Raw genomic sequence first — 17,626 nt, 5'->3', positions numbered from 1 at the left:
ACAAGATCATAGCCACCGCAGCTATCTCGAGTGCTACCACCTTGCACTTTTAACAAACCTCACCTCCCTCGAGGGGGTGTCTGAAAAGCACGTCGAGACGATCTTTTCCCTGGCCGTTCAACGCCAGGATAGCCTCTTCGGGGACTATTACGCGCGCGAGTTGGCCCGTCTTCGCCAATCTCTCCCCTCCGCAACGTCAGTGTCTTCCACGCCCAACCGCCCGCCCATCCCCACCATTTACTGGTGCCCATGCCGCACATGTATCACGTACTTCTTCTCGGCTGATAACCGACGTGTACATGTGCTCAAACGCCATAGGCCATGAGTGAAGCACGAGGCCGACAGGCTCAAAAAGGAAGATGAGCAGGTCCTGCAGTTTGAAGGACAAATTCGTGAGCTCGAGCGCCAAATCGTGGCTGTACGGCAAACACTTGCGGATCATCGTCGGTCTCTTCACTCATGCGCAATCGACACTCTCTTGAGACCCGAAGCTCCTGGCTCCCACCCCTCGCCGATCGTTGACCCCCCAACGTGCAATATTCGCACACGGAGACTTGCCCTCCTGGTGGAATTCAATCGGAAAACAATACCACGAACCTTCGCAATTCTCGAGGAAATCGCGCGGGCAGAGTCCCCCAATTACCGTTCCTCCGCATCCGTACCTACCCCTGTCGCTCCAGCTCAAATGGTTCCGCCTTCGTCTGACAATGGACAGCAACCGCCGCCACCGCAGCTACCGCTCGAACCGCGGCAACAATCTGAACAATCTGGCCAGCAGCTGGCGATGCAATTACATCTCCTGCTATTCGTCGACTCCCAATCTTTACCTCTACCGGGAGACTCTAGCAATCATGAGAGGACGGCCCCCTTGACGGCTGAGAATCTGCAACAGCGGCAACGATCGCTGTTCCGGACACAAACTTGCCCCGCTACACATACCCGTGGCTCCGTATCGGTCCCCTCCGCTGGCTCTTCGCTATCAGGAGCTAAGCGGTCAAGACGCGATACCGATTACTGTTAAGCTAGCGGTGAAGGCCCACTTCTACAGGCATGCCCCCCCCCCCTGCCCCCTCACGTAGGCGTGCTATAGCATCCCGCCCTCCTCGGATGTTCAGAAAAACCCCTTAACGGGGCCAGGAGCGGAGGCGCGGTCGGCCCCGACGCCCCCAGCCCACCTCGCCGCTCCACCGCCTCCGCGACGCGACTTGTACCTCCCCGAGTAGGCACGTGGAACGTGACGGCGCTAACGGGAGAGCGCCTCGACTTCCTCTTCGGAAGTGTGAGGGAGAAGTGGGCGCCAGACGTCTGGTGCCTACAAGAGGTGAAAATTCCGGTGGAGGATGTGGTCCGCCTGAATCGCCTCTCCCAACTGGGCTCCCTGTTTCACTCTCCACGACCGTCCTCGCCAGACAACAACCACTGCAGCGGAGGCCTTGCTATTGTGGTCAACCGACAGGCCTACGACATCGTCGCCACTAAAGAGGGCTCCACGCGCCAGTACGGCCCGCTCTTTGAGTGGAACTTCGTCGAGATCGCAGACAGCCACAGCTTACGTCGGTATAGAATCGCCAACGTCTACGCAGTACCCGGGGGAACCATGAAGATCGGTGACGCGCTTGACTATCTACACACTGAGCTGAATCCCGACATCATCGTGGGTGATTTCAACGCACGCCACGTCACCTGGTCCCCACCTAGCACCGCCTCTACCGCCACGGACGCCTACGCCCGCGGAAGTGCCCTCTACTCTTGGACCGCGAAGCGTGGCTACTTCCGCTCCAATGATGGACTGGGCTTCACACCGACCACAGTCTCACGCGAAGGCCACACCGAGACGGCGCTAGATTTCTTTCTCCTAGGACACAGCATGAGCCCCACCACACACTGGGTTCAGTCAACAGCGACCCGGTCGCTCACACTCGCAGCCGGTGACCACTTCCCCGTCATTCTCAATGCTCCGTCCTCCACCCACTCCACCCCACGACGACGCCAGCGGCAAATCCGGTGGGATCAAGTTACGCCACTCATGATGAGCCGCTTGGCACACGACATCGCAGCTACAGACGACATGACCCAGCTCGAAGCAACCCTCAAACACGCCTTGGCTCGTCTGCCTCGCTCAGGATGGAACACCCGTAGGCCTGCACCGGTAGAAGTGGACGATGATGTACGTGACGCCAATGTCGCCTGGCGTCTGCTTCGTCGCACGTACACCTCGGTGTCTCCCGTCGTACCACTATACATGAGCTCGGACGCCGATGCAGCACCTATCATAGGTCCTCGAGCCAAAACTACCACGCTGAACTTGTACTTCGCCAGTAAGCACAGCGTGCGCAGCATCCCCGCGCCGCAACCCCCGCTTGCGGCGCACGAGACGACGCATTTTCCGCGCATGGACGTGCCTCCCATTCTGGCCTGGGAGGTGTCTGCAGCCATCCAACGACTGAAAAGCAACAAAGCAGCGGACAATCAGGGCTTCACAGCAGAGCTACTCAAGAAGAGCAGTGACGTCCTTGCTTCAAAGCTGCCCAAGTTCTTCACATATCCTGCGGGATCCGCGGCAGATGCCGCCTACTTGGCGTAGAGCGACCATTGTCCCGCTTCTCAAGCCGGGCAAGGACCCTAGCCTCGTAGCCAGTTTCCGCCCTGTGTGTATCACGTCCCTCTTCAGCAGGACGTTCGAGAGCATAGTGGCGCGCCGCGTAGCAGTCGTTCTCCAAGGAAAGTTGTCCAGTCGACAGTTTGGTTACACACCAGGACGTTCACCGATGGATGCAGCGTGTGCAATCCTCGGTACAGCCGCCACCATCTCCAAGATCTACCGAAACAAGAAGAAGGGCGTTCAGAGTCCGCCCTCACAAGTGCATGGGAAAACACTCGTGGGGTACCTGGATCTGTCAGACGCCTTCTGTCGCGTGCCGCACCGGATCTTGTTTGAGCGGCTAGCAGCGCTTGACGTTCCCGAGTATATCATCTGTTTCATTCGCTTTTGGCTACACGACAGGTCTGCAACGACCTATGTAGATGGTCGATACTCCGCCTCGGCAGCGCATCACGCCGGGGTACCCCAGGGATCAGTTCTAGGACCTATACTGTTCTCGGGGTTTATTGACATGATTGTGCAGTCCACACATCAGCGAATTACGCGCAAACTGGCCCAACCGACAGCAACGCGCGCCATGATCGTACCGTACGTCGATGACGTGACCATTCTGGTGGGTGGACTAGATCCAGGTCGTATACACACGCTCGCCACCGATATCATGCAGCACATCTTTGCCTGGTGTCTGCAAAACGATGTGAAGCTCTCGCAGAAATCGGTGTTTCAGTGGGTCTACCCGACTTGGAACAGCATCACCACCACCGAGTACTTCGCAGGCAGTCTCCCTCCTATTGTTGTGCGCCACGTAGCAGCGGGACCCCCTACACTTCATTTCGTCAATGGACGCTTCGAGTCCGCGTCATCGGAAAACCTGTCCCGCTTCGAGACACACAAGGCGATCACGCATCGTTTTCTGGGAATAGCGGTGGATCACAAGCTCACATTCGCCACTCACATTACCGAGAGACGGGCCGCCCTCGATCAGTTTCATGCCCGGCTACTCCCATTTACGAAACGCCTTCACCCGCGCGCCGCACGTTCTCTAGTGCTTGGCATCGCGCAGAGCGCCTTATATGGCCTCCCCCTCGTCGTCCCGTACGCCAGTCCACAGACGCTGCAGCCCGTATCGACAGCTTGGGCCGCGCTGGTCAAACGCGCTGGCCAGATTACGCAGCTCGCGGCGCACGCAGATAGTAATGATCGTGATGGGCTGTCCCACCATGGGGATGCAAGTGCGCAAGCAGGCGGTATCTTGGAACCATCGCCGCCACTGTCACCCCATCGTGAAGGAACCCATTTACACGTGTATTCTGCCGGACGGGCTAGATGACAGTACGTGCCCCGCTGAGGCACTTCTGGTAGACCCTGCTTTCGCCTTTGGTCATCCGGCCTTGGCGATCCTCCCTTTGCCCTTTCTATACCCGGAGTCACCTCCACCGCCTGTGCTCGATGCAGTTCACTTTCTGCCGTCAGCATCCGAGTTGTCACAGAGACCGAAGAACTTGACCGATGACGCGAAACTACGACTGAACACCAAGCAGCGTCTCGCCGTCTACGCACGTCTCCCTGAGCATCTCATCTACGAAGGCTGGTCGGATGGTGGCGTTACCTACTCCAAGGAGGAGCAAATACCCTCGGCAGGAGGAGCAGCCGTTCTATTCGAACCGGGTCCTGACCACACCCGTGTTCGGTTCAGCCACAGCAGTCCCGCCCCGCCATTAGCCTGCAGCTACACAGCAGAGATCTACGCTGCCCTTATGCTACTCGATGACCTAGTAATCGTGCTCTGCGGCGGCGGCCGTCCTAGAACGCAACCAGTTTAAATCCAATATACTCCAAACCTACACCGAAGACTGTGGTCCCTTTGCTTGCAGATATAGAACGGAGGCTATCGCTCTGCTAAGGGGCCTCAAGAGTTTAATCATGCCCATTGCGGAAACCGTACCCAGAGAAAAGCGGTCCCTTCTACAAATCACCGATAGTCAGTCTCTACTGGCAGCTCTAGGTACCGGTCCATTGCTCCAGCGCTCGAGGGTTGAGAGTGAAGTTTGGTCTTGTCTGTTGTCCCTGGCGGCAAAAGGTTGGCAAATGCACCTACAGTTTGTGTACGCACATGTGGGGGTGCCTCCTAACGAGGCTGCCAACACAGTTGCGGTGGAAGCGGCTACTACGGGTGCAGACACCTCGTCGAGGGTAAATCCAGTCTGGATCATTGACCTTCGCTCCTCCCTGACACGCTCGCTGGTACGCAAATGGAAGACGCAGCTGAGGCAGGACACGCATCGCTTCCACTTGTGTGGCGATCGTTTCTCTGACCTTTCTTCGCAAGACTTGTTAACGGGGGAACCCTTGACTTGTTTTGAAGAGGTAAAGTTGTCGAGGATGCGTTGCGGCGAACACCCCAACTTTGGTCGACTTTTCTGGGCACGTCGGAACTGTGACACTCGGCGCAGATGGTGCAATGTGTCGCAGGACCCGGAGCACGCGTAACGGGGAAACATTGACAGCGAGGATGCGCCTAACCCCGCTCCTCGTAGGGTGAAAAGGATGCAGGAACAATGTCCTCAATGCGATTCATTTTTTGCGCTCCTTTCAAGTGCTGCAACTTCATTGTGTAGCACTTCACGGTGACAGGCCAGCTGCAGCAGATGGCGTTTGCGCGTGCCCCTTCTGCGCGCGCTCCTTCACATCGAGGAAAAGCAGGGGAATCCGTGTGACGTGGTGTTCGCTCCACCCCTGGGCCTGCTCGACGAGGTGATCTCACCCTCTTCGACGTTCTCTCCTCCCACTTCCGGCGGCGAGATTGACCACCGAGCCTGTCACAGGGCCAAGTGAGTCGATCAGCCACATGCTAGTGTGTCCTGCCCTTGCAGAGAGTCGCGAGCATCGCGCGGTTACGGCGGAGATGCTCAGTGATAAAACCTTTTGGTGTTTTCTGCACTCCAATTATTTGCTCCGCTTTGTAGAAGCAGCGCGGTTGACCGAACCAAGCACTTTAAACGCGAGAAGACTATTACTAATAACCACAGTGCGCGAGTCCGGAGACACTGTAGAGTTCGGAAACCGTGCGGGGTGGCGTTGTGCAGATGTCACGGACCACATTGCGAAGCGTCGCCATTGCATCCTACATGTACACCTTCGTCCCGAAGTTACCTATTGACTTCCGCACTCTTTGCCGCTATCATGTCTCGCATCAAACCGGACATTCTATGTGGCGACCTCAACGCTCGCGATGTGTCTTGGGGTCCGGGTCAATATGCGCAGGACACTGGCGGCTGTACACGTGGAGACGACGCCTCGCCCGTTGGAGTGGCCACTGCGGCCTTCCGCAGTCCGTGTCCGTGACCGGCGTGGCTCCAACGACGACAGCGTTGAAGAGTGCAGTGGGATTCTTTCATCCTGTCGCGACGAGCGCGCGTTGGGCCGGACACCGTGTGGGGACTTCGTCCGACTCCCCACAGGCGACTAGCCGATACAGGGGAGCACTGAGCGACCACCACCCCTGCTCTTGTAGACATACCGACACGCACGCACCCTACCGTCGCCCGCCGTGCACGCCGGGTAAAGCGGGATCTGCTTCTCCCAGAGCTTCTAGAGCGGGGTACGCGGCTGGTGGAGCGCACGCCGCCGTACAGCGCACTCGCGGTACCAGGCAATGCGGCACGTGGTCCGGACACTGCCGCGCACATGGGAGGGCGATTCCCTTTGCACGAACAGCGCAGAGGGGAAGGAGAGAGCGAGAAGAGGAGAGAGGAGTGATGATGAGCAAGGGGGGTGGTGGAGGGGGTGCGCATGGGAGCGCCACAACGGCACAGTCGCGATGGCAGCGCAAACCCCGCGTTGTGCACGGAAGCCGCTGAGCGGCGCACACGCAAGATGCACGCAGTTACACCCTCGTGCACGTGCACGTGCACACACGTACGGAGAGGGAGGGAGAGAGAAGGCGACACCGCTCCACACACAACATCTTCACACGCCCACGCAGCGCCGACGTGGCGTTCGCCCTCGGTCGGCACCTCTTCGGGGACGGCACCTCACACCCAGCGCGTCGCTCCCTCGCTTCCCGGCCTCGTTGGTTGCTTGACTTCATTTAAAACGGCACGTGCAGGCGCGAACGCGTACACGTGCGGGTACATACAGCTTTGTTTGCCCTTCTTCCAGTTGGCACACACGTACACAGAGAGAGAACGAAAAGGAACGACACGGACGTGCGTGGGTGCGGCTCATGGAGGGGGAACCCAGCCACGGCGAGCGGCTGCACTGGTCAGGCAACGAGCATGAAAGGCAGGTGCAGCCACGCGCGCACGTGGAGGACGCCCCAGAAAACACCAAAAAAAACCCGCGTTGACGGAGGGAAAAAAAAGGGCGAAAGAAGAAGGCGAGGAATGCGCACACACCGCTGCGTCGTCTTCCCCCATGAGAGCCGCACACCGCAGCGAGTGCAGAGAGCACAGAGAGAGAAACAGCGAGGGGCAAAGGGGCAGACGAAGCCCCACGTGAAATAGAAGGCGGCCCACCCGCGCGTTTCCGTCTCTCTCTCACACACACGCACCGCGGCAACTGTCGGAAGAGACGAAGAAGAGAAAAAAGAATCGCTGAACACACAGACACGCACGCACGAGGTGTCTGGGGCTCAGAGACACCTTAGTACTCCTCCACATCCTCCTCACCCATGTCGTCGGCAGACTCCGCACCAACCTCCTCGTAGTCCTTCTCCAGCGCAGCAAGATCCTCGCGCGCCTCGGAGAACTCGCCCTCCTCCATACCCTCACCGACGTACCAGTGCACGAAAGCACGCTTACTGTACATCAGATCGAACTTGTGGTCGATGCGGGCGAACACCTCCGCGATGGCGGTGGAGTTGGCAATCATGCACACGGCGCGCTGCACCTTGGCGAGGTCACCGCCGGGCACAACGGTCGGCGGCTGGTAGTTAATGCCGCACTTGAAGCCGGTGGGGCACCAGTCTACAAATTGGATAGTGCGCTTAGTTTTGATGGTGGCGATCGCAGCGTTCACATCCTTCGGCACCACATCACCGCGGTACATCAGGCAGCACGACATGTACTTGCCGTGACGAGGATCGCACTTCGTCAGCATGCCGGCCGGCTCAAACACGGAGTTCGTGATGTCGGCAACGGACAGCTGCTCGTGGTACGCCTTCTCGGCGGACACGACCGGCGCGTAGCTCGTCAGCACGAAGTGGATGCGCGGGTACGGCACCAGGTTGGTCTGGAACTCCGTCAGATCCACGTTCAGCGCACCGTCGAAGCGCAGGGAGGCAGTCAGCGAGGACACCACCTGGCCGATCAGACGGTTCACGTTCGTGTACGACGGGCGCTCGATGTCCAGGCTGCGGCGGGTGAGGTCGTAAATCGCCTCGTTGTCCAGCATCGTCGCAACATCGGTGTGCTCGAGCAGCGAGTGCGTCGAGAGCACGCAGTTGTACGGCTCGACCACCGCCGTGGACACCTGCGGGCTCGGGTACACGGTGTAGCCAAGCTTGGACTTCTTGCCGTAGTCCACGGAGAGGCGCTCAAGGAGCAGCGCACCAAGACCAGAGCCCGTGCCGCCACCGACGGCGTGGAACACCATGAAGCCCTGGAGACCCGTGCAGTTGTCCGCAAGCTTGCGAATGCGGTCCAGCGCAAGGTCCACGATCTCCTTGCCAATCGTGTAGTGGCCACGAGCGTAGTTGTTCGCGGCGTCCTCCTTGCCGGAGACGAGCTGCTCGGGGTTGAACAGCTGGCGGTAGGTGCCGGTGCGCACCTCATCGACAACCGTCGGCTCCAAGTCAAGGTACAGAGCGCGCGGCACGTGCTTGCCGGCACCAGTCTCGGAGAAGAACGTGTTGAAGGCGTCGTCCTCCACACCGATGCTCTTGTCGGACGGCATGGAGCCATCAGGCTGAATGCCGTGCTCAAGGCAGAACAGCTCCCAGCACGCGTTACCAACCTGGCAACCGGCCTGGCCAATGTGAATGCAGATAGCCTCACGCATCTTGGAAAGGGTAGAAAAAGAGAAAGAGAGAGAGTGTGTTATAAGTTTGAAGAAGGCGTAAAGCTGTGGGGGGTGGGTGTCGGCGGCGGCGGAGACGGAGGGTTTGTTTTCCAGTGGGGGTGTGTGTGAAACGGCGTTCACCGGAAAGTGCAAACGCGTTAGGGCACGTTCGTTTTGTGTGGTGCGGGTTTGTGCACGAGTGAGGCGGGCATCGGGGGGAGAGGAGAAAGTGTGGGAGAGGGAGGCACAGAGGAGGCGCGCCCGCACGAAGCGTGTGCGCTGTGTGACCTCGGCATGGTATCCGCAATTCGTGAGAATCGGCACAGTTCGTGTTCATCGGCGAGTGTGTTTGCATGTGTGGGGTTGCGGTGGAGCGCTCTTCACTCTCTTGGTGCGCTGCGTGCAAGCACGGCGCACATCCAAACATAAAACAAATAAATAAAGCAGACGCGGGCAGCGAGAGCAGCGAAGGAGCACGTTTATTATGTTGCTTTCTAGTGCTGTTTCGCTGCGTGCTCCGCGCATCCCGCGGCACGGTTTCCGTCCGCGATTATTGGGTCGTCTCCCTCTCCCAATGTGCTGATCCCATTGAAGAGGTTCAGCCTATTTGGAGTACGTATCTCTCAGCTCCTATGCCGGACGCACCACAGTGCTACCAACAGCCTTCTGTAGAGTAGGAATAGACGAGGTACGCGTTGCGTGTGCGTGGCCGCTCGATGCTCCCTTGCACACACACACGCTGACCCTCCGTAGGGTTCTAGGTGCATGCAATCATCATTTCTTTCACACCGCTTGACGGAACTAGAAGCGATTCAGCTTGGGTACTTCCTCGGGAGCTGGATTTCTGTACTGGTGCCGTCGCCTCATGCATTGCGGTGGTGCATGCGTAAACCACTCCTTTGGTTCGAGTCCGTGCTGGACGGGTTGTGGTATCGATTGACAGGGTGCGCTGCGATTGCGGTAGTGCGTGCCACACCACCTGGCCTCCTTCTTTCGCACTACGCGTCAGTCCGCCTTCTGCCCTCCCCACGTTTTAGTTCTCTCTTTCGCGTGAGCCACTATTACCGCCTTTTGTGTACTCCATCCACTAACCCTCCCAGCTCCATCGGCAATGCCTCATTCGCCTCGTGCTGGCCGCCGGAACCGTGCTCCTGAACAGCAGCAGCAGCAAGTTGGGACGCAACGCCCTTCTAAGCGCTCCACTGCTTCAGCCCGCCCACCGTCTGGCCACCGCGACGCGACAGCGCGCACTGCCAGCCGCGTGCCCCGTAACGCACGACGCACCACTGACGCCCGTAACAAATCTCGTCCCGCCTCACAGCGCCAGCGGAACTCTGCCCCAGACCGCCCCGTGGTGGGGTTGGTAGGGGGTGTACAGTTTCGATGCCCCCACATGCCTTTGTTCCAGAGTACCTTACATTGGGACTACACATGTCGGTACAGCCGTAGCAGTCTCGTTGACTTTGTGTTTAGCGTCACCTTCGCCCTATCTACGATACGCACGCAAAGTTTAAGCGAGCACGGCAATTTTTGCGAACGGCTGTTTGCCATCGCCTCCTCGGAGGTGGAGAAGAGTGGCGATAAGTATCGCCAGCTCCTTCGGGGTAATAGTGTGAGGGCTTCACGTCAACTTCAACGTGACCCCACTGTTGCTCCCGCATCTCCCTCCGCCGCCATATCTGCTGCCGCTCCTGCCGCGTTATCTGTTGCCACGTACGATTCATTTGGCTTCGATACGCGTTACTTTCCGCAGATTTTTTGGTGTGAGGTGCCGCGCTGTTTTGAGGTGTTTCACGATCAGTTCTCGGCACGGTCGCATACGTGCAACGACCACGAACAGTGGTTTAAGGGCATCGTTACTTCCATTGTCCATAACAGTGCGGAGTACCGATCGCATGCGGCCTTCGTTGCGGATCAGGAACAAGCCCTTCGCCTCGCCCGGCTGCAGCTGAGCGAGTGTGTGCAGAGGCAGACGACACGAATCCGCAAGGATTTCGTTGAAGGAAACCCTCTGCCTCGCCCGCCCGCTGCTTCAGCTTCCTCCGCATCTCGGACCGCACAGCGCGGGACTGTGCGCAACTCCGTTTCGAATGCCCGCTCCTCAGCTGTGGGCTCGCGTCGCAACCGCTCGCAGGAGAGTGAAGCGGAAGCTTATGGTGGGCCATCTCTTGTAGACGATGAGGAATCTCCGCCTGTCCCTGATGCCCCTGCTATTTCTTCCCCTCGCTCAGAACGCCCTCAGTAGGGCGCAGAGAGGGGCGCCCGCCAACTATGCCCTCTCACCAGCGTTCATTGACACCGACGTTGGTTTCATTGCCCCCTCTGCGCATCGGCACCTGGAATGTACGTGGTCTGTCTGATCCTGTTGTTCGTTTTCTTTGCGACTCCGCACTTACCTCGTGGTACCCAGACATTTGGTGCTTCCAAGAACTACATCAAGCCGCACCGCTTAATCTGGGCAGCTTTGCTGCGTGGGGCAGCGCCGTGTTCGCTCCCCGCTCGGACTCGCCGCTACACGGCGGTGGCCTTGCTATTGCGGTGAACAAAGACACCTACGATATCGAAATGCGCGAACCTGGAGATACCTTTGACTTCGGAAACCGTGCGGGGTGGCGTTGTGCAGATGTCACGGACCACATTGCGAAGCGTCGCCATTGCATCCTACATGTACACCTTCGTCCCGAAGTTACCTATTGACTTCCGCACTCTTTGCCGCTATCATGTCTCGCATCAAACCGGACATTCTATGTGGCGACCTCAACGCTCGCGATGTGTCTTGGGGTCCGGGTCAATATGCGCAGGACACTGGCGGCTGTACACGTGGAGACGACGCCTCGCCCGTTGGAGTGGCCACTGCGGCCTTCCGCAGTCCGTGTCCGTGACCGGCGTGGCTCCAACGACGACAGCGTTGAAGAGTGCAGTGGGATTCTTTCATCCTGTCGCGACGAGCGCGCGTTGGGCCGGACACCGTGTGGGGACTTCGTCCGACTCCCCACAGGCGACTAGCCGATACAGGGGAGCACTGAGCGACCACCACCCCTGCTCTTGTAGACATACCGACACGCACGCACCCTACCGTCGCCCGCCGTGCACGCCGGGTAAAGCGGGATCTGCTTCTCCCAGAGCTTCTAGAGCGGGGTACGCGGCTGGTGGAGCGCACGCCGCCGTACAGCGCACTCGCGGTACCAGGCAATGCGGCACGTGGTCCGGACACTGCCGCGCACATGGGAGGGCGATTCCCTTTGCACGAACAGCGCAGAGGGGAAGGAGAGAGCGAGAAGAGGAGAGAGGAGTGATGATGAGCAAGGGGGGTGGTGGAGGGGGTGCGCATGGGAGCGCCACAACGGCACAGTCGCGATGGCAGCGCAAACCCCGCGTTGTGCACGGAAGCCGCTGAGCGGCGCACACGCAAGATGCACGCAGTTACACCCTCGTGCACGTGCACGTGCACACACGTACGGAGAGGGAGGGAGAGAGAAGGCGACACCGCTCCACACACAACATCTTCACACGCCCACGCAGCGCCGACGTGGCGTTCGCCCTCGGTCGGCACCTCTTCGGGGACGGCACCTCACACCCAGCGCGTCGCTCCCTCGCTTCCCGGCCTCGTTGGTTGCTTGACTTCATTTAAAACGGCACGTGCAGGCGCGAACGCGTACACGTGCGGGTACATACAGCTTTGTTTGCCCTTCTTCCAGTTGGCACACACGTACACAGAGAGAGAACGAAAAGGAACGACACGGACGTGCGTGGGTGCGGCTCATGGAGGGGGAACCCAGCCACGGCGAGCGGCTGCACTGGTCAGGCAACGAGCATGAAAGGCAGGTGCAGCCACGCGCGCACGTGGAGGACGCCCCAGAAAACACCAAAAAAAACCCGCGTTGACGGAGGGAAAAAAAAGGGCGAAAGAAGAAGGCGAGGAATGCGCACACACCGCTGCGTCGTCTTCCCCCATGAGAGCCGCACACCGCAGCGAGTGCAGAGAGCACAGAGAGAGAAACAGCGAGGGGCAAAGGGGCAGACGAAGCCCCACGTGAAATAGAAGGCGGCCCACCCGCGCGTTTCCGTCTCTCTCTCACACACACGCACCGCGGCAACTGTCGGAAGAGACGAAGAAGAGAAAAAAGAATCGCTGAACACACAGACACGCACGCACGAGGTGTCTGGGGCTCAGAGACACCTTAGTACTCCTCCACATCCTCCTCACCCATGTCGTCGGCAGACTCCGCACCAACCTCCTCGTAGTCCTTCTCCAGCGCAGCAAGATCCTCGCGCGCCTCGGAGAACTCGCCCTCCTCCATACCCTCACCGACGTACCAGTGCACGAAAGCACGCTTACTGTACATCAGATCGAACTTGTGGTCGATGCGGGCGAACACCTCCGCGATGGCGGTGGAGTTGGCAATCATGCACACGGCGCGCTGCACCTTGGCGAGGTCACCGCCGGGCACAACGGTCGGCGGCTGGTAGTTAATGCCGCACTTGAAGCCGGTGGGGCACCAGTCTACAAATTGGATAGTGCGCTTAGTTTTGATGGTGGCGATCGCAGCGTTCACATCCTTCGGCACCACATCACCGCGGTACATCAGGCAGCACGACATGTACTTGCCGTGACGAGGATCGCACTTCGTCAGCATGCCGGCCGGCTCAAACACGGAGTTCGTGATGTCGGCAACGGACAGCTGCTCGTGGTACGCCTTCTCGGCGGACACGACCGGCGCGTAGCTCGTCAGCACGAAGTGGATGCGCGGGTACGGCACCAGGTTGGTCTGGAACTCCGTCAGATCCACGTTCAGCGCACCGTCGAAGCGCAGGGAGGCAGTCAGCGAGGACACCACCTGGCCGATCAGACGGTTCACGTTCGTGTACGACGGGCGCTCGATGTCCAGGCTGCGGCGGGTGAGGTCGTAAATCGCCTCGTTGTCCAGCATCGTCGCAACATCGGTGTGCTCGAGCAGCGAGTGCGTCGAGAGCACGCAGTTGTACGGCTCGACCACCGCCGTGGACACCTGCGGGCTCGGGTACACGGTGTAGCCAAGCTTGGACTTCTTGCCGTAGTCCACGGAGAGGCGCTCAAGGAGCAGCGCACCAAGACCAGAGCCCGTGCCGCCACCGACGGCGTGGAACACCATGAAGCCCTGGAGACCCGTGCAGTTGTCCGCAAGCTTGCGAATGCGGTCCAGCGCAAGGTCCACGATCTCCTTGCCAATCGTGTAGTGGCCACGAGCGTAGTTGTTCGCGGCGTCCTCCTTGCCGGAGACGAGCTGCTCGGGGTTGAACAGCTGGCGGTAGGTGCCGGTGCGCACCTCATCGACAACCGTCGGCTCCAAGTCAAGGTACAGAGCGCGCGGCACGTGCTTGCCGGCACCAGTCTCGGAGAAGAACGTGTTGAAGGCGTCGTCCTCCACACCGATGCTCTTGTCGGACGGCATGGAGCCATCAGGCTGAATGCCGTGCTCAAGGCAGAACAGCTCCCAGCACGCGTTACCAACCTGGCAACCGGCCTGGCCAATGTGAATGCAGATAGCCTCACGCATCTTGGAAAGGGTAGAAAAAGAGAAAGAGAGAGAGTGTGTTATAAGTTTGAAGAAGGCGTAAAGCTGTGGGGGGTGGGTGTCGGCGGCGGCGGAGACGGAGGGTTTGTTTTCCAGTGGGGGTGTGTGTGAAACGGCGTTCACCGGAAAGTGCAAACGCGTTAGGGCACGTTCGTTTTGTGTGGTGCGGGTTTGTGCACGAGTGAGGCGGGCATCGGGGGGAGAGGAGAAAGTGTGGGAGAGGGAGGCACAGAGGAGGCGCGCCCGCACGAAGCGTGTGCGCTGTGTGACCTCGGCATGGTATCCGCAATTCGTGAGAATCGGCACAGTTCGTGTTCATCGGCGAGTGTGTTTGCATGTGTGGGGTTGCGGTGGAGCGCTCTTCACTCTCTTGGTGCGCTGCGTGCAAGCACGGCGCACATCCAAACATAAAACAAATAAATAAAGCAGACGCGGGCAGCGAGAGCAGCGAAGGAGCACGTTTATTATGTTGCTTTCTAGTGCTGTTTCGCTGCGTGCTCCGCGCATCCCGCGGCACGGTTTCCGTCCGCGATTATTGGGTCGTCTCCCTCTCCCAATGTGCTGATCCCATTGAAGAGGTTCAGCCTATTTGGAGTACGTATCTCTCAGCTCCTATGCCGGACGCACCACAGTGCTACCAACAGCCTTCTGTAGAGTAGGAATAGACGAGGTACGCGTTGCGTGTGCGTGGCCGCTCGATGCTCCCTTGCACACACACACGCTGACCCTCCGTAGGGTTCTAGGTGCATGCAATCATCATTTCTTTCACACCGCTTGACGGAACTAGAAGCGATTCAGCTTGGGTACTTCCTCGGGAGCTGGATTTCTGTACTGGTGCCGTCGCCTCATGCATTGCGGTGGTGCATGCGTAAACCACTCCTTTGGTTCGAGTCCGTGCTGGACGGGTTGTGGTATCGATTGACAGGGTGCGCTGCGATTGCGGTAGTGCGTGCCACACCACCTGGCCTCCTTCTTTCGCACTACGCGTCAGTCCGCCTTCTGCCCTCCCCACGTTTTAGTTCTCTCTTTCGCGTGAGCCACTATTACCGCCTTTTGTGTACTCCATCCACTAACCCTCCCAGCTCCATCGGCAATGCCTCATTCGCCTCGTGCTGGCCGCCGGAACCGTGCTCCTGAACAGCAGCAGCAGCAAGTTGGGACGCAACGCCCTTCTAAGCGCTCCACTGCTTCAGCCCGCCCACCGTCTGGCCACCGCGACGCGACAGCGCGCACTGCCAGCCGCGTGCCCCGTAACGCACGACGCACCACTGACGCCCGTAACAAATCTCGTCCCGCCTCACAGCGCCAGCGGAACTCTGCCCCAGACCGCCCCGTGGTGGGGTTGGTAGGGGGTGTACAGTTTCGATGCCCCCACATGCCTTTGTTCCAGAGTACCTTACATTGGGACTACACATGTCGGTACAGCCGTAGCAGTCTCGTTGACTTTGTGTTTAGCGTCACCTTCGCCCTATCTACGATACGCACGCAAAGTTTAAGCGAGCACGGCAATTTTTGCGAACGGCTGTTTGCCATCGCCTCCTCGGAGGTGGAGAAGAGTGGCGATAAGTATCGCCAGCTCCTTCGGGGTAATAGTGTGAGGGCTTCACGTCAACTTCAACGTGACCCCACTGTTGCTCCCGCATCTCCCTCCGCCGCCATATCTGCTGCCGCTCCTGCCGCGTTATCTGTTGCCACGTACGATTCATTTGGCTTCGATACGCGTTACTTTCCGCAGATTTTTTGGTGTGAGGTGCCGCGCTGTTTTGAGGTGTTTCACGATCAGTTCTCGGCACGGTCGCATACGTGCAACGACCACGAACAGTGGTTTAAGGGCATCGTTACTTCCATTGTCCATAACAGTGCGGAGTACCGATCGCATGCGGCCTTCGTTGCGGATCAGGAACAAGCCCTTCGCCTCGCCCGGCTGCAGCTGAGCGAGTGTGTGCAGAGGCAGACGACACGAATCCGCAAGGATTTCGTTGAAGGAAACCCTCTGCCTCGCCCGCCCGCTGCTTCAGCTTCCTCCGCATCTCGGACCGCACAGCGCGGGACTGTGCGCAACTCCGTTTCGAATGCCCGCTCCTCAGCTGTGGGCTCGCGTCGCAACCGCTCGCAGGAGAGTGAAGCGGAAGCTTATGGTGGGCCATCTCTTGTAGACGATGAGGAATCTCCGCCTGTCCCTGATGCCCCTGCTATTTCTTCCCCTCGCTCAGAACGCCCTCAGTAGGGCGCAGAGAGGGGCGCCCGCCAACTATGCCCTCTCACCAGCGTTCATTGACACCGACGTTGGTTTCATTGCCCCCTCTGCGCATCGGCACCTGGAATGTACGTGGTCTGTCTGATCCTGTTGTTCGTTTTCTTTGCGACTCCGCACTTACCTCGTGGTACCCAGACATTTGGTGCTTCCAAGAACTACATCAAGCCGCACCGCTTAATCTGGGCAGCTTTGCTGCGTGGGGCAGCGCCGTGTTCGCTCCCCGCTCGGACTCGCCGCTACACGGCGGTGGCCTTGCTATTGCGGTGAACAAAGACACCTACGATATCGAAATGCGCGAACCTGGAGATACCTTTGACTTCGGAAACCGTGCGGGGTGGCGTTGTGCAGATGTCACGGACCACATTGCGAAGCGTCGCCATTGCATCCTACATGTACACCTTCGTCCCGAAGTTACCTATTGACTTCCGCACTCTTTGCCGCTATCATGTCTCGCATCAAACCGGACATTCTATGTGGCGACCTCAACGCTCGCGATGTGTCTTGGGGTCCGGGTCAATATGCGCAGGACACTGGCGGCTGTACACGTGGAGACGACGCCTCGCCCGTTGGAGTGGCCACTGCGGCCTTCCGCAGTCCGTGTCCGTGACCGGCGTGGCTCCAACGACGACAGCGTTGAAGAGTGCAGTGGGATTCTTTCATCCTGTCGCGACGAGCGCGCGTTGGGCCGGACACCGTGTGGGGACTTCGTCCGACTCCCCACAGGCGACTAGCCGATACAGGGGAGCACTGAGCGACCACCACCCCTGCTCTTGTAGACATACCGACACGCACGCACCCTACCGTCGCCCGCCGTGCACGCCGGGTAAAGCGGGATCTGCTTCTCCCAGAGCTTCTAGAGCGGGGTACGCGGCTGGTGGAGCGCACGCCGCCGTACAGCGCACTCGCGGTACCAGGCAATGCGGCACGTGGTCCGGACACTGCCGCGCACATGGGAGGGCGATTCCCTTTGCACGAACAGCGCAGAGGGGAAGGAGAGAGCGAGAAGAGGAGAGAGGAGTGATGATGAGCAAGGGGGGTGGTGGAGGGGGTGCGCATGGGAGCGCCACAACGGCACAGTCGCGATGGCAGCGCAAACCCCGCGTTGTGCACGGAAGCCGCTGAGCGGCGCACACGCAAGATGCACGCAGTTACACCCTCGTGCACGTGCACGTGCACACACGTACGGAGAGGGAGGGAGAGAGAAGGCGACAC

The 17,626-nt window shown here is 59.3% G+C and overlaps 6 protein-coding genes across 6 annotated transcripts; all 6 read right to left on the bottom strand.

Moving 5' to 3' along the window:
- Nucleotides 1-4,584: 4,584 nt before the first annotated feature.
- ABB37_06271 (hypothetical protein) lies at nt 4,585-5,103 on the bottom strand (the record flags this gene model as incomplete). Its single annotated transcript, XM_015804536.1, has 1 exon — nt 4,585-5,103. The coding sequence occupies one exon, from the start codon at nt 5,101-5,103 to the stop codon at nt 4,585-4,587; it is 519 nt and encodes a 172-aa protein (XP_015657110.1).
- Nucleotides 5,104-5,853: 750 nt separating this feature from the next.
- Nucleotides 5,854-6,291, bottom strand: ABB37_06270 (hypothetical protein; the record flags this gene model as incomplete). The annotated part of the gene is made up of 1 exon (XM_015804535.1): nt 5,854-6,291. One exon carries the CDS (start codon nt 6,289-6,291, stop codon nt 5,854-5,856), a length of 438 nt encoding a protein of 145 aa, XP_015657109.1.
- A 955-nt stretch (nt 6,292-7,246) lies between these two features.
- ABB37_06269 (alpha tubulin) lies at nt 7,247-8,602 on the bottom strand (the record flags this gene model as incomplete). Its single annotated transcript, XM_015804534.1, has 1 exon — nt 7,247-8,602. One exon carries the CDS (start codon nt 8,600-8,602, stop codon nt 7,247-7,249), a length of 1,356 nt encoding a protein of 451 aa, XP_015657108.1.
- A 2,788-nt stretch (nt 8,603-11,390) lies between these two features.
- Nucleotides 11,391-11,828, bottom strand: ABB37_06268 (hypothetical protein; the record flags this gene model as incomplete). The annotated part of the gene is made up of 1 exon (XM_015804533.1): nt 11,391-11,828. One exon carries the CDS (start codon nt 11,826-11,828, stop codon nt 11,391-11,393), a length of 438 nt encoding a protein of 145 aa, XP_015657107.1.
- A 955-nt stretch (nt 11,829-12,783) lies between these two features.
- Nucleotides 12,784-14,139, bottom strand: ABB37_06267 (alpha tubulin; the record flags this gene model as incomplete). The annotated part of the gene is made up of 1 exon (XM_015804532.1): nt 12,784-14,139. The coding sequence occupies one exon, from the start codon at nt 14,137-14,139 to the stop codon at nt 12,784-12,786; it is 1,356 nt and encodes a 451-aa protein (XP_015657106.1).
- Nucleotides 14,140-16,927: 2,788 nt separating this feature from the next.
- ABB37_06266 (hypothetical protein) lies at nt 16,928-17,365 on the bottom strand (the record flags this gene model as incomplete). Its single annotated transcript, XM_015804531.1, has 1 exon — nt 16,928-17,365. The coding sequence occupies one exon, from the start codon at nt 17,363-17,365 to the stop codon at nt 16,928-16,930; it is 438 nt and encodes a 145-aa protein (XP_015657105.1).
- Between the last annotated feature and the right edge of the window lie 261 nt (nt 17,366-17,626).

Source organism: Leptomonas pyrrhocoris (assembly GCF_001293395.1).
Source record: "Leptomonas pyrrhocoris isolate H10 chromosome Unknown, whole genome shotgun sequence".
Taxonomy (NCBI): domain Eukaryota; phylum Euglenozoa; class Kinetoplastea; order Trypanosomatida; family Trypanosomatidae; genus Leptomonas; species Leptomonas pyrrhocoris.
This window is presented reverse-complemented; position numbering and strand designations above follow the sequence as displayed.